The sequence below is a fragment of the Anas acuta genome, chromosome 1, assembly GCF_963932015.1.
Source record: "Anas acuta chromosome 1, bAnaAcu1.1, whole genome shotgun sequence".
Taxonomy (NCBI): domain Eukaryota; kingdom Metazoa; phylum Chordata; class Aves; order Anseriformes; family Anatidae; genus Anas; species Anas acuta.
This window is the reverse complement of record NC_088979.1, coordinates 53,260,198-53,281,676: the sequence shown is the minus strand read 5'-3', so window position 1 is coordinate 53,281,676 and position 21,479 is coordinate 53,260,198. Positions and strand designations below refer to the sequence as shown.

The following is a 21,479-nucleotide window of genomic DNA, read 5'->3' as shown; positions in this document are numbered from 1 at the left end:
AGAAATGACCAGGCAAAAAAGGGTATTGACAGAGATTAACATTAGCTTAGGTTTATCAGGTACTTGATATAGAGTCAGACTTACAGGGCATGGCTTGGAGCTCCAAAGTTAGATTTCTGCCCTGAAGCTTATGGCAAAAGAGCTGTATTTCTTGTACCTGAGTGTGGGAACTCAGGGTTCCTAGCTGTCGTATGGGCTTACGGATGGGTATTATACAGTACTCAATATTCAGATTTTCACCACAAAGAGAAAGGAAAGAAACATAATTTAAATATATACATATATATATATATATATATATATATATATATATATATATATATATATATGTTTTGCTTGATAGTAGTATAATGCCTCTTTCCTTCCTCTCTTCCTTCATTCCCCAGACTCCTCTCTGAATAACAATTACTCATTTTGCCAGTTTCAACAACCAGCCAAAAGTAAACCATTGCTGTTAGCCTTCCAGGATGGTAAAAATGGCTTTAAGGAAAAGTTGATGGCAGAGATACTTTCAGTCAGCTGATGCTCCCCTACTGTTGGATAAAAAAAAAATACATGATGGTCGTATAAGGCAAAAGATACCTACAGAAATCTCTGCAAATTTAAAGTACAAGAATTGTTTAATACAGATGATTTTAGCTTTAGAAGTGTCTTTTTTTTTTTTTTTTTTTCTATTGAACTAATAATATAGAGGAACATTTTCTTCCCAATATTTTCAACAGAAAACTAGTTATACTGGACTTGGTGTAATATTAAGAAATCTTATCTAAGGAGTACTTTATCTAAGGAGTACTTTCAAAATACAACCAAACTTGAGAGAAAAAAAAAGTGCCTTGAGGTTTTTATAAGGCTTACAAGTTTTAATATTCCAAATGTGTAGTGACAATGATCTTTTTTCATAATTAAGCTACGAGTGTGGTTTAATACTGAATTCAAAGACTAAATGCTGCTTATATTTGAAAACCAAAAATATCCTCAGAAGAAAAAAAAAGAAAAAACAATTCCCAACATTTTTTTTTTAACTGAGATAAGAAAAACTAAACTCTGCTGCACCTCCGTTTAATAATGAGTGTTGCTCAGCTACTACCAAAGGCTTAAGGAATAGTGTTTAGAAGTGATTGTTCAGAAATAAGTGTTTCTCACAGATTATGAGGGCTTATACAGATGATTGTGTTCACCTGCTGAGTATTTGAGAGTGGAAATGTCCAATCTGTCACTTTCCAGAAGTGGTCTTTTGCTTAAAACTAAGAAACCTTCCTATGGAAAAATATGTTTTCATTAATTGTTTTCCCATCTTAGCCATGCAATAAAGAAATATTATTATGTACTTCCAACAAACACACAAACATTTTTTGAAATGCAAAATCCAGACTTTCTGAAATGATCTGAGACATTTTCAGCTTAAAATAAATGTACTGCTGTGAGGACAGGTGAGTTTGTTAATAACTTTGCACTTTGCTTGTGTTTTTTGTAATTCTGCTCTGCAAGTTATTCAGTTGCCGTTTGAATGCTTTTTATTAGTTGTAAAGTAGGCATGGAGATGTTTTGAACAGAAGTCTTTACCTTTTTTTTTTTTTTTTTCCAATTAAATGTGCAGAAGGAGAGCAAGCTAGTATTACATGTCTTGGAGAAACAGGATTCGTTCTTTGACTCCACAAGGAGGAGATGCAAGCTAGTAACCTCCAGTGCTAGAATAGGTCAGAATTTGCAACCTTCTTTGAGTTTGTATTACTACAAAGTAAATGTGATGGTTTTCAGCCTGGAAGAAAAAGACTTAAAAGGCCCTTCACGTCCCTTAGATATTGTGTAGAGCAGCAGCTTGTACTTGTTTTTCATCTGGTCTTTGAAGGGATGGAGGTTCTTTGTAATGGGCCTTGACCAGCAGACTAGACAAACAAAACCCACTGTTGATCTAAGATGAGATGCAGTGGGTGTAATGCTTGCTCCTCAGACCAAATTTGCCTCTCGCTGTATTTCTGTTTCTGCTCTAACACCCAAAGTAATTCAGAGAGGGAACAGAGCAAAGCAAAGCAGTTATTTCAATTCCTGAATTCTAGACTATCCTCAAAGGCTCTGATACTTCGATCTAATTTGGTCTTCTGATTTTCTGTTGATTCTTCCAAATGCTTCAGACTTACTGAGACAAAAGCCTCTTTCTTCACAATTGTCAAATTTCATTGAATCTCAAGTCTTGGTGATAGAGCTTAATTGTCAGCAAAATAAGTCTTGGTTTCTGTAAATTGTTTGATCCTCAATTGGTTTAGAAGTGACAATATACTTTCTTTTACAGGGTTTAGATATTGTTTCCATGTGGCATATGGAGCAAAGTTGGACCAACTAAAGAAATTATTTCAATTGTTTTCTGTCAGGAAGGCTTAGACAAAGAGCTTAGTCTCAGATCCTTTAAAGTTCAGGCATCTGCCACTAGGGGCAAAAATTATTTTCCTGTAGGCATTCGCCTTTTATTATAGATTTACTGTGCTGCTTCACTTTGTTGATAATCTAATTTAAACCTCAGAGATGAGTCATACCTCCTCAATGGGATTCAAATCCAGTTTGAATTCTCTGATGTCAGAACCTTTCAGTTCTTCTTTTCTCAACATAATGGTTGTTTGGGAGCCTGAATGCGCTGAGGAGGAAAGATTGTGACCCTTGCAAGCAGTAGCACATTAGTAATATTATTTTACAGCATATCTAAGTCTTGTTATCAGTGTTCATTTGGGTTTCTCGATCAGGTAATTTGTGATATCACAACTTAATTCAAGTCCTAATCCTGCTGGGTGGCCCATTGTGGACGGACCTCTGAAGGTATGAGGGTGGTGGTACCCTGCTGAAGTAAGGAGTCTTCTGTAAAGTGGAGTAGACCTCAACATGTGAATCAAGTGCTGTTCTAAGGACTTTTGTTTCTTAAGACTACAACTTTCCATACTAATTGTGATATGACAGTTTTGCAGGAAAATAACAGATTTTGAAAGAGTACAAAACCTTGATGCTGAGACATTTCAGTGGTCTTTTTTTTGAAAAAATAAAAATACACATTTTTTTAAAAGTGCAATTGTCCAGAAGGTCCTAAAGGATTTTAGAAAAATCCAAACACTTAAACATGTCGTCCTTGAAAGCATGACCACTGTACAGTTCACCACTAAAAACTTTAGAAATTGAACTTTCATATTTTTCTATTTAAGGACTTCTTCTCTGGAGGCAGCCGAAGGAAAAATAGATACTAAGGAAGTTAAGAGTCATTGGAGTATTGGCGTATGATTATCCAACTTCAGAATGCATACGAAAACCACCTAATAAAGTTGAGCTACATTTTGAAAACTATTAGAGCAAACACTTGTGCTCTAGATATTATAATTAAATATATACAATGCTAACTTTAAATAATTAATACTCTGTAATATTAGCAGTGCTTGGATTATTGACATGGTTTGCCTTCCGTAGAGTTTTTGTTGGTGTTGTTAAAGTTACACTGCTGTTTCATATTTTTAACAGTATCCACAAATGGATCCAGGAGCAAGTTCTCCGATCATGCGGTTATGTGAAGAGGGGAGGAAAAATGTAGATATTCTTCTATAGATATTTAATTTTATTATTGGACGTGTGTTTTTCCATTGTAATCTTGCTTTATCAGGAATTTTCTAAATGCCTTTTTAAAACGCAGAATAACATTAATGTCGTTGTTTTATAACAGCCTTTCCCAAAAAAAGTCTAGAATCAGTTTATGAGCAGTGATCTTCTGCAAAATCTGTAGTATTTATTCCAAAAATATAACTCGTACTTCAGGTCCATGAAAAGATTTAAAATTTTAATGCATTAGATACTAATAGCTGAACGTACTTTCGTTACCATCTTTGCATTGCTCCTCAGTTGTCCAGTTCCTTGCAACCCTGGAACCTCCTTTCATCTTCCATCAGAATGTGTCTGATAGAGTTTCTGCAGATAAGCTTTTAAGATTTTAAAAAAGGAAATATATATATGAAAATCAATGTTAGATACACAAAGTGAATGCATAAAATAATTGGAAAAGTCAACTGTTAAGACCCAAAGATGGACACGTTTGTTTTGGAGGAAGGAAGAAAGCTTTTACTGAGAATTTCTCTACCTGAAATCTTAATCGGCCTTCTGAACGCTTAAGATCATGTGTGAATGAAATTAAAGGAACTAATTGGAGTATACTCTGAAGACTAACTGGAGACAGAACAGGCTATTACCCCTACAGTTTTGTAGTTGTGGAGTGAAATATGCTCTGGTAAGAGCAGTTTAATACAAGAAGAAACTAAAATCCTCTGAACTGTTCTTCAAAGGCATTGCTCTCAACAGATTGTGAGTCTTGCCTCATCTGTCTAAGTATAACCTTGTGAATAGTCAGCATATATCAAATGACTTATGGCTGTGTGGTGTATTCTGAATGCATTTTGCAGTCCTTCTTTAAGTGACAATGGTGTTGTGGTTTCCGCAGTTTTAATTTGGGAACTATTTCACAACCTGATATCTCATTTGCTGTAAGGATTTCCCATGTTTTTCAGTGTAAAGCATCCCTTTGTTGCTTTGATGACTCACGTAGCTGTTGCCATTTCCCTATCTGGCTGCTGTTTTTTTTGTTACTCTGCATTTCCAAAACATTAATTCAGGCACTCTTCTGCTTGCAGTCCCCTTCTGTTTGCCTTCCCTTCTCATCGGCTTTGTCCCAGCTGAGTCAATGTCATAAGGTGTTGCTTGGGTTATTTTTCTGAAGGAAAGTCTCCCCTCCCCACTACCTCAATATCCTCTGTACCTCACCTTGTCTGGCTGCATGCCTTGGTTGTGCTTGGGTGGTATTCTGTTCTTAAGCATGCTTGTTTGTGTCCAAAAACTTGTGCCATGCCACGGTGAAGGGGAATAGAAGAAGAAATGTTGAAGGAAGATGAAGAGGAAACGAGGAAGGCAGCGAATGAAGGAGAGGGAATGTGCAAACAGCCAACCTGCACAGGGCTAAAATTGAAATCAATACATGCCAAGATCTTGTAATATCCAAACATCCCAGGTTTGGCAAATTCTGGGACTGTTACTACCAGCTAGTCTTTTGTCAGTGCTGTCTTGCAGCTCCTCCCCGGGGCCAGATGGAGAGAAGGCTCCTGATCTCACAGCCCCGGTGTGTTTTGAGAGAAGACTCCAGGAGGTGCAGAAATGAGCGTGGTGTCATTTGAGCATTAGCCCTCTTTCCCTGCAAAGCTTTTACTATTTCTGCACCTGGTAACTGGAGCTGTTGGCACATTCCTGTGTTTCTTCCACCCTCCACCGTCGTTTTGCCTGCTTATCTTTCTTGCTTACATCTTTGTAACTTCCTGCTCCCTGTGCAGCAAAGTTCATCCACAAGCTGCCTTTCCTTCATCTTCAAATCATCTCTCAAGATATACCAGTATCATCGTAACCGCATTTATCTGCAAACTGACACGAGTTAAACATCTGGGTGGAGAAACTCATTAATTCCCTGACCCCTTTGTTTTCCCTCATTTAAAAAAAAAATAAAATAAATGAGAAGGCACACATCTTGTCTTGCAACTTTATGTTCCAGCTTACTGCTGCATCTTCCCTTTGCTCTTTGTTCCTTTTACAGCCGATTGTGTGGGTTTCCCTTCACTGACACAAGAAACTCTTGAGGGAAGGGCACGCCGCTGGCTATGTGATTGTCCAGCATGCATCCTAGTGGCTTTGCCTCCCACTTCAGATATATTAGGCCTTCTTTGGGAGTTTCTGTCATGCAAATAACAAATGATAGCATTCTCAGGAGCCCATTGTTACAGCCTGCACTCTCCTATTTTTGCCTGTTTATTTATTTAGGCGTTCAGACTGCTGGACAGCTGTAAATCAGAGCTTCACATTGAAGTCTATCTTTGAATTGAACAAAGACAAAATAGACTGTAAATTTTAGTCACTTTTGCTTGAATGATTGCTCAGAGAAGCCATTTTTTTTTCCCTCCTTGATGTGTGTGAAATTCTTTTCTCTGTTTACAAAAAAGTGAAGAAATGTTGCTGTTAGCATAATTCGGTTTCCCATTCTAAGTTTGTTTCTTATTCTTTAAAAGGCATAAAAACCAGAATTTTATAGGGTCATACTGGATTTTTCCTTAATTTTGAGCAATGTAAACGTCGGCATATGTTTTTAAGTAATTTAATCTACTTCCTTAGGTAAAAAATCTCCAGCATTCAGCTGTCAGGGATTCTAGGGGGATGAACTTAAGCTATACTTTTATACGAACATTAAAAGTTCTTTGGGTTTGATTTATACACCAATGGTGTTTTAGTGCAGTCGTCACTTGCAGCTACTTGCTCCTCGTATGATTTTCTTTTTTTGTTTTTCAGGTGAAGCTTTTTAATAGTTGCCCAGTAGAGGGGGTAGAGTAAAGTCAGATACAGCGCAATGCAACTTTTCACAGTGCTTAGCATTTAATTATTAAAATTTCTTTCTTTTAATATAATGAATCTAATAGGCAGTAGAGAAGAGGTCATATTTTACCTTTTTCTTATTTGAATGTATATTATACCCCGCATTTCCACTTCAGTGTTGTTAATTATAGTTTGGGCTGTAAAGAAGTTTACATTATAGTGATTTTTTTCTCCCCTGGAAGCTGATGGCCCAAAGAAATGCATTGTCAGACTCTATCTAGATTCCTTTGGACAGCACTTCTTGCTCGAAGAAAACGCTTGGGAAGTGGTTGTTGCCTTCAGCTGTTCTGAGACAAAAGATTTTTTTTTGCTTGTTTCTCAGGCGAGATTTGCAAGGGGAATTTGATGCCAATCACAAAACTGAAGGAGGAGGTGAAGTCATCCCTCCTTATACCCTACAGCCCAGTCCTCAGGAAAGGATCCATGCCCCAAATTAGGGGAACAAAAAAAAAAAAAAGGATTTGAATCCAGGTGAAGTCCCTCCCATGCTGATTGCCGTAGCCTTCAGGCAAACACTCATTTGCCTTCTTCCGCTGCCATACTTGCTCGCTGATTCATCCAAGGGGAGAACAGCTTCGACAGGCATGACCGAAGGAGGCCTGCTGCAGAACTGCCTGCAGAGGAGCAATTACGTGCTCACCAGAGAGGTGGGTGACCCACATTCTGTGGTCATTGAGAATGATGCCTCCACTGCTCATGGAAGTGGCCTGACCCAGGGCTTTGGCCGTAGGATGACAAGTCTCCCAGTATCTTTTTCCTCTGAGGTTTTGTCAATGATACCGAGTCTCATTGTTCCCAAATTTTCTGTGATTTTTGCTCTAAGATGTGGCTTAAATTGTCCTAAATTAAAGCAAAATTTTTGAGTTTGTGAGGGAGATGTTCCTTTCTTTTTTTTTTTTTTAATAACACAGAAAATTTTAAAAGCAAATGCTTTGATTTTTGCATAGAAAACAAATACACAGAGTTCTAATTTTCTGGTAGTTCTACCAGCATTTCTCTTGGGTTCAGTTCAGTAGTAATGAATTTACATGTGGGATGGGAAAAAGAAAACAAAAACAATACCTGGTTTCATCTGTTGTTATTTCTGGGTAGCCAAACCTGGAGGTTTGCAGTGGCTCTTTGAGTTGTTTTAAAAAAAAAAAAAAAAAAAGGTATTTCCGGACTCATTAAATGTGTACATATGGAATGAACTTTGGAGAGAGTCGTTCCTGGCTAAACAATTCACATTTTCCAGGAGAGGAGAGAAAGAAAAAGAAAACGATGCTAAAGAAAAGAGAACGATCGAACCAAAGTAGCACACCAAGCAGAAGATGAGCGTTTTCAAAGTCAGATGAGGACATAAAATGCCTCTGCTCTTTGAGCTGCCCAAAGACTTTATCCTCCAAAATGGATGAGCTAGATAGAGGCCAGAAGTCCTGGCTCAGTTTTCCGGACAATAGTCTGTATGGAATTCCCTTCCGTGGCTTCAGAAAAGGGAGAAAACAGAGTGCATGGGAGTTGTTTTCTTCAGTACGCGGGAGAGCTTCTGATTACATCTGATTGGTAAAATATAGGATAATACTTGTTTTTGGGATGGTCACTCTATCAGCCACACTGAAGATTTCAGGAGGGAAAAACTTTGTATTCAGTGACGTTCTACTTGATTATTGTTGTATTAGACTGAAGTGTTGATTTACCCCATCTAACTTTGATGCCTAAGAAAGAGGGGGAAGGATGGTAAGAAAATCAGCAAATATGAGCAGATTTGCAGGAGCTTTGTGAATTTTTTTTTGCCTGGTACCTTTCTGAAATGCAGTATATAAAGCCTATTCTGATACCATCTCTATAGGGTTCCTTGATACCACAGGAAACCCACTTTCTGTTGTTGGAAAACCTTGCCAAAAAGGTGGCTTGTTCTTCCTTTTTTTTTTTTTTTTCATTTTAATCCTTGTATTGATGCGTATTGATGTATAACCCCCCCAGACCTGAAAGGAGCTCTAAAGTACCTCTAGTCCCGTCACGTAAAAATTGAAACAATAAAATGAAATATCAGAGCTATCAGTCCATCCTGATTTCTGATGTGTTTAGTTCAACCCATTGAGCGCCTTAAAACAAAAGCAGCAAAGCAGCAAGTGGGTTTATAACAGAAAGAACTGGACAACACAAATGGTCTTTCACAGGTGGATGTGTTTGTGGTTTAATAGATTCGTAAAGAGTTTAATCATAACCTGGCATGGAAAGTCTGTATAGGCCTATATTTCATATATATACTCTACCAGGTTTCTATTATGTTATGCTTTGTCACGTGGTGATAAATTTGCATCTGAAGTAGAAAAAGTGTAAATCAATAGGAAATTCAGTAGATAGGGTGCTACTTACCCACTGGTCTTGAAAAAGACGTTCAGCATTTGCAAGGAGTTACTTTTTTTTTTTTTCCCTTCAGGAAGAAAAGGGGGAAGGTGTCAACTTCTGTTGTAGCCCCTCTTCTGTATAAATACTTATTTTTTAACTCGGTCTTGGGCCTTATCTCGTTAATTTCTGCTGTATAGTACAATATAAAGTTGTGTTTTCACGTATTTTGACAGGACATTGCAATTGGTGGCTTGGTTTTAGTTTTATATTTTTTTCAGTATCCTCAAATGTAGATTTTATTCATTAAACTCAGGAGAACTTAAAATAGCTCCAGTGAATGTGTAAAGAAAAAAAAAAAAGGGCAGAAAATATCCAGAATTTAACTCATGGAATTGTTAGAACTTGGTTCCAGCAATCTTCATCGCAGATTACGTATGAAAAAATTGAGAATTACTCTGGGGGGGAAGGCAGGGAGGCAACATGTGCCACATCAGATGCCCGCTTTCATTGTCATTCTAATTACGAAGTGGCGATATGGCTTAGTACTTGGGTTATAGGATAAAGCAGTGTTATATAGCCAGAAGATTGTTACTTTAAATGATTCCAATACTTTCTTTCACAGTAACGTAAAAAATAAAAAGCTATAAATGCCAGTTACTGTCACAGGAGCTGATATTACACTGATCAATAATTCTTACATTGCTAATGGATATATTATCCCAGATCTATCTTGCTTTTGTAAAATAAATTGTTTTGTTACTGAATAGGGTGTAGCACTTAAGCTAAAAACGTACCGTGAATTCTGTTATGAATGCTGAAATGAGAGCTAACATGGTTAGTTGGTAATGACATATAATATGAAAGGCAAATGCAGTGCAGAAAGTATTTTGAGACTTTGCATGAAATCAATTTAAGAAAGAAGGAAGGTTACAGTTTTTTTCATAGAGATTTTTTTTCTCTGTATGCTTCTGTTTTTAATGAAGAATTTACATACGCTTTCTGCATTGTATCTTAAATGGAGAGAGAGACTTTCGCTGGTGGTAACTGATGTTAAAACACATGCTTTTCCGACATCGGGAAAGACAAAACCAACAAATTAACTGTGCTGCATCATTTAGAAAAGGGATAAGTGGGACTTGGATGGAGCACTGACGTTTTTTGATTTTCTACAAGCAGGGTAATTCTAATTGGTAGCTCATTGGAGTCCTGAGTGATTCTGGTGGACTGGAAAGCTCAAGAAACAACTGAATAGTTGGGATCGGTGTATGTTTTCTACTAATGTAGACATCTCCATTATCAGTAAAAATAGAAATTTGTTTGCAAAGAAGCCTGTTTTCCTTTCTTACCATCATCAATAGTTACCCTTTTTTATTTAAAACTTACACTGAAAAATAAGGACAATCACAGCATTCATATTTTCTTCTCATTTATTAAGCTGTTTTCGTGTTTGACAGCATTTGTGTAAAAAGTCCTTTTCAAGTAGTAAATTAATTTGGATAGAAAGCATCCCACCTGAATTTATTATGTGCTGGCAGTTTAGATAAATGGATATTATGATCTCAGCATATTTTGGCCCAGCACCACCGTGCCTATTTGCAAATGTCTAAGAAAGTGATAATATTCCTGTCAGAGTCAGGCTGCTGAAGGAAAAAAAAAAATGGGGTAGCATTTCTTATTTATATTTATAGGATGCCTGTGGGGAAGACAGTAATGCTGTATATGGCAGTTTATGTGGACATGTGGTGCTAAACATACATTAAAAAAAGATAACAGACCTATTGACGTTTCTTTGTAGAAATATGGAAAAAAAGCCGGAGTAGATCTGTAATTGACAGCTATGCAGGAGATGCATTTCCAGTTTTCTTTCTGAAGAAATATTTCACAAACTTACGATTCCTTTCAAAGTCAGTAATCCATCTTTAATTACTTTGTTGATTTCATAGTTGTATTTTACAAGGTTGATGTAATGTCTGCTTCCTGCCAACATTTGATATGGACAATCCACTTTTGTCACTGCTTTGATGGAATGGAAGGCTCCTTGTAGTTTCAGTACTTTTTTCCTCCCCATTTTTTCTTTTCCTTGTGTGTGTATGAATTGAGCATGGGTGAAGACTTATCAGTCACTGAATGCCATAGCTTAACAGCAAGATAGGCGGGGAGCTGTCGATTTATGCTCCTGACAGAATGGGAAACGTTCAATGTAGCTAAACTGGTGCATGTTTAAACAGCCTGCGCAGTCATTTCTTTTATTCCCACCTTTGAGCGTTGTTTTATTACTGCATGTCTGAGGATTATTTTACTGCCGTGTGTCTGTTTTAAAATACTTTGGTTTTATAGTCTGTAATTTGGGCTGTTAAAGTAGATTATTTCTCTCTTTAGGGGAAGTTAACGCCTTTACCTGTAGCTCATCTTGTCAGAAACGTAGGGATGGTCTGTTGTAATGCACCTTCCCAGGATGGAGAATGATGACAGCACCGTAAGGTGGTCGCCCTGCTTTGCATCCCTGTTTCCAGCACCACTCTGGAGCCTGCTGTCAGCAGAGCACGGTGCACGGGGGCTTGCTTTCTCCTCCTTGCTGATTAAAGTAGGTAGCTGTGAAGTGCAGTCCCTCCAAATTAAAGTTGCCTTAAACCAGGAGAGCGTTTCTGTGGCACGACTGACTTGGAGCAAGTGTGCAATCACAGTTGGAGTCGCAGTGCACATTATTTGTGCAGATATGACTAAGTACCTTATTGAATCCGTTCCTAGCGGTGCAAGCTGCTTGCAGACAGGTTTCTGCTCCTTTGCAGTGGGGAGGAGGAGATAATGGTGTTTAATTCGTCACTTTTTCTTCACGGGGACTGGGCAGTGGGGAAGCATCCCTGTCTTCACTGTTACACTAGATGAAGAGATTTTAAATACTTTTTTTCCCAGGGAAATGTGGTGTACTTGTAAGAAGAAGATTGGTATTTAGACCAGTTGCTATGGAGTTGTCTAGATTACTACGCAAAGCAGTATTTATTAATAAAATGTGTAGCGAACTAAAGTGTGATACATTTAAAATTGCCTGGATTGGGGATTAGCCTGAGCTCTGAGGGGGGAAAACATTCGAAATGTGTGCACCCGTGCACGCACACACACAAGTGGCAAAACCTTTCCATCCCTAGAAGGTCCTTCTCTTCAAACCTTTTTCTTTTCCAAAGAAATGAATCAGTGGACTAGAGAGGTACCGAAGTATTTCTGCAATGTATGGGGAAGAAAGTGGGTAGAAAGGCTTTGCAAGGTATATAAAACCAATCTGTCCGCTTTATTCTGTTGCATAGAAGAATTTCAGTGAATGCAGCGGCCAACAAAGAATACTGGAAATGCCAAATACATTTAGAAATAATGTACAGCAGCTCTTAGGGTCCTTGATGCTTGGAATTTAGGTTGCACAATAGCGAATGCTATTGGTGGCATTTGGCTTTTCCTGTGGAGGATCCTAGTTTCTGATGTAAAAAAGAAAAACCTCCTCTTCTCTGGTGTTTACATCACAAGTGTTGGTTCAGTTTGGATTATATTTCTTTCATCATGAAGTATGTATAAACATTTTAAGTAGGTGTGGTACACTGTCAAGTGTTTTCATTATTTGGATGATAGGTTTGAACATCGATTCCAAAGTATCAGCAGGCACCTGCAGCAGCAAAGTGGGTATATCGCACCTGAACACATTCTGATTCATGCAATTAAAGCAGTTTAGAGGGCTAGTAAGAAAAGAGTATCACTTACTGAGGTTAGATGTCTTTTTCATGGAGAACAAAAGAGTTTTGATTCTTTCACTTCAAGTTTAGCCTAACTATTGTGTAGTGGAGGAGGTTTAATGAATCATTGTTTAACTTTGATACTGCCAAGTATTTGACCATTAAATAGTCTCAAATGTGTACATAGCACTTTGGTGACAGACTCTTATTTAACTGTGATTAATTGGCATTGAATAGTTATTTAATTACTTTGGAAGAAATCTAACAACAGTGTGTGTTCTGATTAAGTTACTCGATGTAAAAACAAACAGGGAATTGTTGAGTAGAGCACGTTCCCTTCTGCAGCTCGCTACTGACACAGCACACTAAGTGGAGGCTTGAGAATGGTTAAAGCAGCAGATCATATCTGCAAATCTGGATGCTGTTGTAACATCAGCATTATCAGCTCTTGATTTTTTATTTTTATTTTTTTGTAGCTGTTTAATGAAATTTCAATCGCCTTACAACTTTTAGACTTAATATTTCTTTTTTCCTTTTAAAGTTCAGACTGAAACTCGCTGGGATAAGTAAAGGGGGCAAGCATTCAGTGAGCTGGAAGATTTTTGTGAATTGAAAATACCGTCTTAGGTTTAAGAAATACTAGCTCTTGGCATGTATCACTCACTTAAGGAAAGCTCACTTGAGGATTTATTTAGTTAGTTTTTTAAGTATTAAGTATTGTGTGAAGATGATGTTGATAGTCTGTGAGTTTGGGAGAACAGGGTATTAGAATCTTTGGAGAGATTTTTTATTTATTTATTTATTTAACATGAGTTGTGCAGATTCTGTCCTTGAATAGCAGGTGCAACAGTTTCTTTGGTCTGAAGAACCATCTCCAGAAAGTTAGGTTTGCAAATATGGTAGAAACTGTAGTCATAACTGCAAGCATTTTGAGTCCTGACTCAAAGTGACTCCTGTAACTTTCCTATCTGGAAGATTTTCTCTTGCATGGTTAATAATGCATAAACACGCCACTGATGTGCTGTGCTTCCAGTAAATGGAAACAGTTGTTTCTTCATACCTTGCAAAACAGACCTTATTTACTTGTAGACATCCTTGTAAATGTAGCAATTGCTCTCAATGCAACACCATGATGGCTGTGGGGTATTTTGTGGGTATTTCCAAAGTACAGCACTTCTTGGATCTGTATTGCTCTCTCTGCTCTCTTGTGTTGGAACTCGCTTACTTAATTGGGTTACCATTAGCTTTCTTCTGTGCAGAACATGCTAAATAAAATGCCAGTTCAGTTACATCCTTATTGACAGGATCTGAAATAAATTTCCAGTCCTGTGTCTTCCCTTATACACTCAGTGCGATAATACTATTGAAAACAAGCATCAACAGAAATAGAAATACATGGCTTTCTTTTTATTGCAATTATCACCGGAATAACAGCAGCATCATGAGAGGGAGAGGCAGACCTCTTAGCAAGAAATAAGGTGTTTGCTTAGACGTAATGATTTCAAGGGCTGTTTTCTGGAAATATGATATGCAAACACTAAATAGACTGTAGACAACTTTTTTTCCAATAACTTGAAAATTCTAAAGCAATAAAATTCAGCCGTCAGAGGTTCACTTCAGTATTTATTTGGGAACCAGCTGATTCATGTTCCCCGTGTTTAAACCATTTTAATTGTATGAGGTGGATTGTAAAAGGTTCCACTATTCTCAAGTTTTGTCTTCTGTACACCATTTCTTCTGCTCACTCATATTTTAGTCCATGTCATTTTACAGAATTACTGTATTTACATTTTAAAGAGGATTAGGCAGATTAAAAGATGTTTTCATGTTTTATTGATAACGTCAGAGTAATTTCCACTTTCCTAGTGGTGGTAGCTTGTAGCTCTGTCAAAACACAGTCTGTGGAGGCACTGAACGAAATTGTTGAGTGTAACCGTGCTTAAAGGCGATGGCCAAAAATACAGTTTTGGCAATTAATTAGCAACTTGATGACTTGTGGGATCTGGCGTAATTGTTGGTGGATACATGGAGGAAAGAGTAAGACCAGAGGAGTACTGAGACCGAGCTCACCAAAAGGTGAGCTTGTGTCACTGTATTCCTCAAACAGCTTCACCAGAAGAGGTAGAAGAATTACCACAACCACCCCTTGTGTCCTGAATGAATGCCAACATTAGGCACTTCTCATTTATATCTGTCTTGGCTCTGATCAACCAAAAGTGCCAAGACAGATCTGTAGCCTAAAATTCGTTGTTGCAAAAATGCAACTTTTTCAGGAAATGGTTGAGGATGGTCACAGCTTCCAAACAACTGCCTAAACCCGAACCCAAACTCAACACCTGCAAAATTCCTCCTTTGCGCAACTTTAACTGGTGATTGATCAGGAGAGATCTCAGGTGGGGGGAAAAATGGGAACTGAACTCCAGGATGCTGCTGGAAGTGAGAGTACAAAAGAGTTAAATTGCTTCTGACGGTTAGTGAGCACTTTGTAATGGTTTATCCCCTCTAGCCCCTATGGCCTTTTCCTCGCTGTCCAAAGGAAGTGTAAGCACTTTCCTAGGAAGGGGTTAGGATGTGCTGTTCCTCAGGAGGGACTGTGGGGGTGAGGAAGATGGTGCTCGCTTCCCCAGGGCACTGGTAGTGACCCAAGCCGTGCCCTGGCTGCAGGGCAGCCCCAGCGACATGGCGGCCCCGGCCTAAGCGACAATGGCGGCCATGGCCCACTGCCATGTCAGACAGCCTTCGCAGACCAGCTTCTTATATTGGGCTGCCACTGCTCTGCAGCCGTGGCAAATAAAACTTCTTTGGGGTTAAAAGGTGAAGGAAGAGTTTAAGACTGAATTAAGTGAAGATTTCCAGGCTGTGGGACAGAGCCTTTCCTCCTGTGTGCAGCTTGTCCTTGGTGCCTCTCATGGCATTTCACCAAGGGGCTGGGCACTGCTAACCTCCCCTTTCTCTGCCCTTTGCTCTGTAACGTAAAACGAGGTTGTTCAGAAGACAGGAGGTTAAAATGGGGATAGAAAGCCAATATCCTGAGCCCAACCACGCTGCCACGTTGTTTCCCTCATCTGCCCTCCAAGACAGGCTGCTAAGGGAAACCCTTCCTGAAGGAAGCATTTCACTTCTTTGGATGATAGATCTTTTTGCCAGTGAAGTCGAGTTTCTTTGGAAAATAGCCTGGAATGTGATATTTAGAGATGTTAAGAATTCTTAGCTCAAGCATGTGTGCAGGGTGTGCCTACTCTTCCATGGGCAATCTTCAAGTAAGGGAGTCACAGGAAAAGGACGCTTGAAAAAAAAAACATTTCCTTGGTTTTCCTTCTAATATATCTATCCCTTCATAACATAAATGAAATCAGTAGAAACTGATGAAAGTTTTTGCTGAATCTCGTGCTGCTGTATACCCTTCCTCTCTGTGTGCAATGGCTATAAATGGGGTGAATCCTCCTGCTGCCTGCTGAAGGAACGTCCTTGGGAAGAGCAGAACAAGCTGTTCGCCACCAGCAGCTTTCTTCGGAGTCATGTCCCAGGCCTGAGGAGAGGATTGAGTTGGATATTGGTTGGTGTGGAACAAAAACACCTTTTTAAAAAAAAAAAAAAATCAGTGTTATGCAACAAAATCTGTAATTCCAAGACATCTATGAACACAAAAACAGAGTGACGGTTGCCACAGAAGTTACTTCAGTAGCTTCAGTGTAGGCTCTTATCTCTGAATTACGTCTCCAACGTACTGCATAGAAACTTTAAAAAAACTACTTTCAGTTTAATGAGCTCCTTTGAAAAAAGAAAAAAAAAAGTCTTTTGTTGCCAGTGAAGTGAATGTGTTTGTACCAGTTAGAAGTAATAATTGAATCAAGATATATGCAGATAAAAATGCAATGCGAGTGCATGTACAGGCATTGCACACCTTATAAAAGGACAGATTCCCATCCTTAGCTTAGTTTCTTTCCTGGTGAGTCGAGGCATCAATAGAGAAAGATACTAATCCACTTATGGGTGGCAGTGTTGTGACTTTAATTATTAAAGAATTATTGCTCTGATTTTTTTCACTCAAGTAGAACTTGGGAAAATAGAGGAGTGTAAATGCTTCAGTGAGAGCAGATTAAAAATTGTTTTATTAGTTCTAATGAAGATCAGTATTGTCAAGGTTTTGAATAAGTATAAATATAAGGCTGTGTGGAAACAAATCTATCTCAAATTTTATTTCAGAAATGCCTGCGATTTGAATTCACATAATGGTGAAGGGATGAGAACAGAAATACTAAAAAGGATCATTTAGATCAACTATGATCTATCTAAGACATACATGCATGAGTGAGTTTCAGTCAAGGGCAGGAACAGATTGTGACTGATGTTACTTGATGAAACTCGTATTACAGTGCCTGTACTGCAAACCTCTTTACCTGCACACATTGAACACAGAAAGCTTTTGTGTTTTGCCTGTTAAATTATATTGAACTATTAGCTTAAACTGCTAGAAAAAAAATAAAATCAACTTTCAGGTAATATTTTGTATTTGGGTGAAAGGCATTTGTTAAAAAGTATTCTTCTTCAAATACATTGCACTGGTTGTAAAAGATCTCCTTCCATAATGTTTTCAAAAGGTGTCTTTTTATCTTTAGATTCCAGCTGTTTCCTTTTAGCTTTTACTAAACTGGTAAAACATGGTGTGTTTAAGATATTTTGATCTTTCAAGGAATTGTATTTACCTTTTTTTTTCCCCCTTTTTTTTCCCCAACTCTATTTCTGTAGGAAGAATCTTAAACCGTTTCTCAAAAGATATTGGCCATCTGGATGACTTGCTTCCATTGACGTTTTTGGACTTTGTGCAGGTAATTCAGTTGCTTCTGAACTGCATGCTGAATTTAGATTCCTGTAAGCTTTGGTGAAAATCAGCTATTTGTCACAGATGTAGTTTAGTTTAAGGAAAGTGCTTGTTTGTGAAAGAAAGGTGCGGTTGAAATTTAATGTGTCAGTAAAAAGCTAACATGAGTAATAACTGGCAGGTAGGAGTGGCTATACACAGCTTGCTATTATGTCAAGATTTCAATTCATAGTAGCTACATGCTTGGTAAATTGCTCCTGATTTGCCTCCAAGCAATCTGGCAAGCTTATTGCTGTTATAAGAAATATGTCCATAGTAAAGAAACAATCAACTCACATGAAAAGATAGCACAGATTAACCTAATTATGTGTCTACTTCCACAAAGAATCAAATGCTTACCACACCATTTTGGATTAAAATAGGTGTGGCTATTTACAAAGAAAAGATTAGTAGTAATAGTGTGAATATAATAGCCTTAATAAGAACAAGTGAAATAAGTTGCTGCAGACAAAAAAGATGGACAAAGCACTGAGATTTCAATGATGATGAAAGGATAAAGGATTATATATGACACCAAGGTAGTTTTACTGTTGCAGTAACTATTAATCCTCCTTATAAAATTCTGCAGAAAGCTGCAAGGAAAAAAAAAAAAAAGAAAAGATCATAATGTATCAAAGTAACATGAATCACAGAATACACAGAATCATAGAGGCTAGAGAAAGAAATGACAGTGGATCATTCGATCAGACCTGTAATGCTCTTGTCAGAAATGTTTCTTAAGGTGTTAATGCTAACTTTACTTCATCTGTTAGAGATAACTTAATCGGGATTTCAACCTTGTTTTTGATGTTTTCAAACTGAAACCAAAGACATTTTAGGTTTCTTAAAAGCAGCTTAATGACATTGCTAATGCTGAACTCTAGACAGGGGGGAGGAGAAGGTTCCAAAGAGTTGGTAAAAAGACACTTCTTAAGGTAAACTCTTTTTCCTAGTTTAGTAAAGCTCTTAAAATTGAAGTATATGTTTCTCAAAGCTTTACAAGTGCCACATACCACTTGGGGGAAGAAAGGAAGGTATTTTACCTACCAATTGAAGCAAGTGCTGTGTTTTTTTGTTGTTGGTGGTGGTGTTTGGTGGTGTTTTGTTTTTTTTTTTTGTTTGTTTTTTTTTTTTTTTCCTGCTGTTCCCCCCCCCGGTTTTTTTTTTGTGAGTTAGGGAGTTGCTTATAGCAAATATTAAGACTTGGAATTCCAATTTTTAAGTCCCTGATAAATTATTTCCTGAAAGTAAAATATAAACATCTTTTTATAGTATACTACTCATTTTTTACTGTTTACAGAGATTCCAAATTTTCTTTAGTCTTAGAAACTATCCTTTATGAGACAGAATACTTTATTTCAGCTCTCTTTGGACAATACATAAATGTCTTTCTATTTGTCTGGAAGTTCAGGCTGTTGTGCAATCCTTATCGTCTTCTCTTTACATAGGGGTTATATCCACAAAGTCAAAACCATTTCTTCTGCGTAAAGGTCCTTTTCTATTAGACTAAGCAATGCAGAGGGGTTTGTGTTTACACAGGTTTGTCGTTATAGAAGACTGGATAATGTACATTCTACATACCACTCTTGGCCAGAGCATCCTCTGGGTCCTGAAATCTTGAAATAAAATGATTAACCCTTTTTCCTTCGTTCTGTGCATTTATAATAATGTAATAACACGAGAGTTGTGTTGCAGCCCACTTGCATGGTGTTTTTATTGCAAGAAACTGAGTGGGTGTTTTGCATGCCCTGTCATGTGGTTTAAAGGCATGCGGGGTTGTCTGAGGATGCAAAATTTGCTGGGAAAATGTTAGAGAACTCTGTGTAAGCAGAGGGAGACAAAATTGGTGTGGTCTTGTCCATACTTCCTTTTGGGAGCAGACCCTGAAGCAAATTGTCTTGAGAACCACACAGTGGTTTTTGTTGTTGTTTTCTGAGAGGACCAGCTGCTTTGCTCCAGGAGCAAGCTGGGGAAGGACGTAACCTGTGTGCATGGTACACGAGCAGAGGACTATGTCTACGACTGAATTGGAAAGCCTAGCAATTTGACCAGTGAACACATAGTCCAGGCAGTACATGATTACCAAAACTTTACTGATCTGGGATAGAAGAGTGAAGGCTGTTACTGTGAATGCGATTGTTTTCTTCTTTCAAGCTCATACTGTAAACTGCATTTCCCCTCATGCTGATTACTTCATGCATTTCTTTTAACTACACTATTTTAAAAATTGTCAAAAATTATGTAAAAAAAAAAAATCGAAATATTTTGTTAAAATACAAAATTTTGTGTTTTAAGTGATGTTTTCTTTTTTAGAAGAAGATATGTGTCCTGTATGCTCCAATAGTGCTCTGTACCCTTTGGCATCAGGGAGAAAACTTAGGAGCTTGCTGCTGTTTAATAATAGGCTGCTATCCATAAGACAAAAACACTTCCTTTTTGGCAGGTTTTTGAAAACTTCTAATTCTTGATCAGCCGGCTTGTTGATTAGTTGATGCCTTTTGAAATTCGATAGCAAAGATGTAACATTTATTTCTGAAGAAGCACAGATCTCTACAAAGGATAACTGTTATCAATTATGATAGAGATCTTTTGTCGGTTGTTTTGTTTGCAGGTGTCTTCTATAAGACCTCCTATAATCCCTTCAGGAAGAAATATTTTCTCCTTTCTAAAAACAGTATTAGCTAAATATAAAAGCTCTGATCCCGGCCATTGTTGTTGATTCTCTGAGAGACATTTCCCAACATTCATTGTTTAAATGGTTGTCAGGAGGAATCAAGTGAAACTTCATAAACAATGCAGTAACTGGTTCATCTTACTTTGTGTGTAGAAGCTTTTCTTGAGCGGATTTGCATTGAAGAAGTGCTCCTTTTTCTGAGTTATTGCTGAGACCATTGTGAAGCATTCCAGCCTTTTACTATATTAGCGAGTGTGTGTGTGCATCATTTCTGCACAAATAAACACGGTGTGATTGGGCACTCGAAAACTACACTGTGAGCCCATTTTAATACCTATAAATTAATAATTAAAATCTATTAGTTTGGAGAATTTCATAATTACATTGAGCACAGATTTTAAGGCAATGCTAAAAATTGATAATGTTCTTTTTGAGTCCCTAATAAGATTTATACACTGCACTACAGTCATAATGAGCATGATTAGTCTAGACAGCTATACTGGATGAAAATTAATTCCTTAAAGTAAAAGAATCAAATTTTTACATTTTCCAAAGGACCAACGAAGAAGAAACAATCAGTTATGTTCAAGACAGTGGATGGTTACTGTACGCTTAGCCATTAAACCAAAGCTAGAAGGTTGGTGGAAAGCTCAAAAATGCATCATAGGTCTTGTGTATTTTTCTGAAAACCTGCTCGGACTTTGTGGAACTGCTGCTTCACAATAGCTCCTAAACAAGCAACTCTCACTCTGTCTAGAGTTTCCTTCCATCCTTTCTTCCTTAGGTTTTAAGTGCACTAAAATATAGCGTACCTGTCTTTGGAGAGACTGAGAGAAAGTGATCTTGCTAGGAGGAGGCAGTCACTTTTTCATCTTAACTTAGGAATTTAACAGCTTATAAGAAATGTCATGTTAGTGCAGTTGACTATCTATTTGTAGAAATTACTGCATCTGTAAGATTTATAAGTCAAAAAGAAGTCTCTTTTATGAGAACGTGTTTATGGCTATATTTAACTATGTGGCTGTTGAACAGAGCTCAGTGGGTAGCAGCTGAAAAAGAAACTGAAAAGAAACCAAACGTAAGTTACACACTTCAGCTGAGATATCTTAAATTGTAAATTTACAGCCCAGTTCAGAGCTCATTAAATTAAAAAAGAAACAGTCCTCAGTCCTGCAAATGGTCTAAATGAGCCTGTCTTATCTTCTAGAAGCTCTTCTGTGTGAAAAATAAAAGGCGATGTTGTGTTCTCTACAATGCTTACTGTTTTACTAAATACAACACTAAATATGTTTGCAAAATCAGATTTTAATTAAGGTTTTGAAGGTTGCCGTGGTGTATTTTTGCTGGTGAGCTTGCACATTTTTAATCCCTTGCTATAGTGCTGTTAACCTCCTTAGCCTCACTTCTCCTTTTTCCTATTCCAAGTTACCTTTTTGACATATCTTAAATCTCTTCAGGTATGAGT

The 21,479-nt window shown here is 37.7% G+C and overlaps 1 protein-coding gene across 3 annotated transcripts in view; it reads left to right on the top strand.

Moving 5' to 3' along the window:
- ABCC4 (ATP binding cassette subfamily C member 4 (PEL blood group)) overlaps window positions 1-21,479 on the top strand; it is a 148,160-nt gene that overhangs the window by 63,860 nt on the left and 62,821 nt on the right. For all 3 annotated transcript variants that reach the window (XM_068677069.1, XM_068677086.1, XM_068677076.1), the window contains one exon: window positions 17,229-17,308. In XM_068677069.1, coding sequence (XP_068533170.1) covers window positions 17,229-17,308 — 80 coding nt within the window. The remainder of the gene's footprint in view (window positions 1-17,228; window positions 17,309-21,479) is intronic.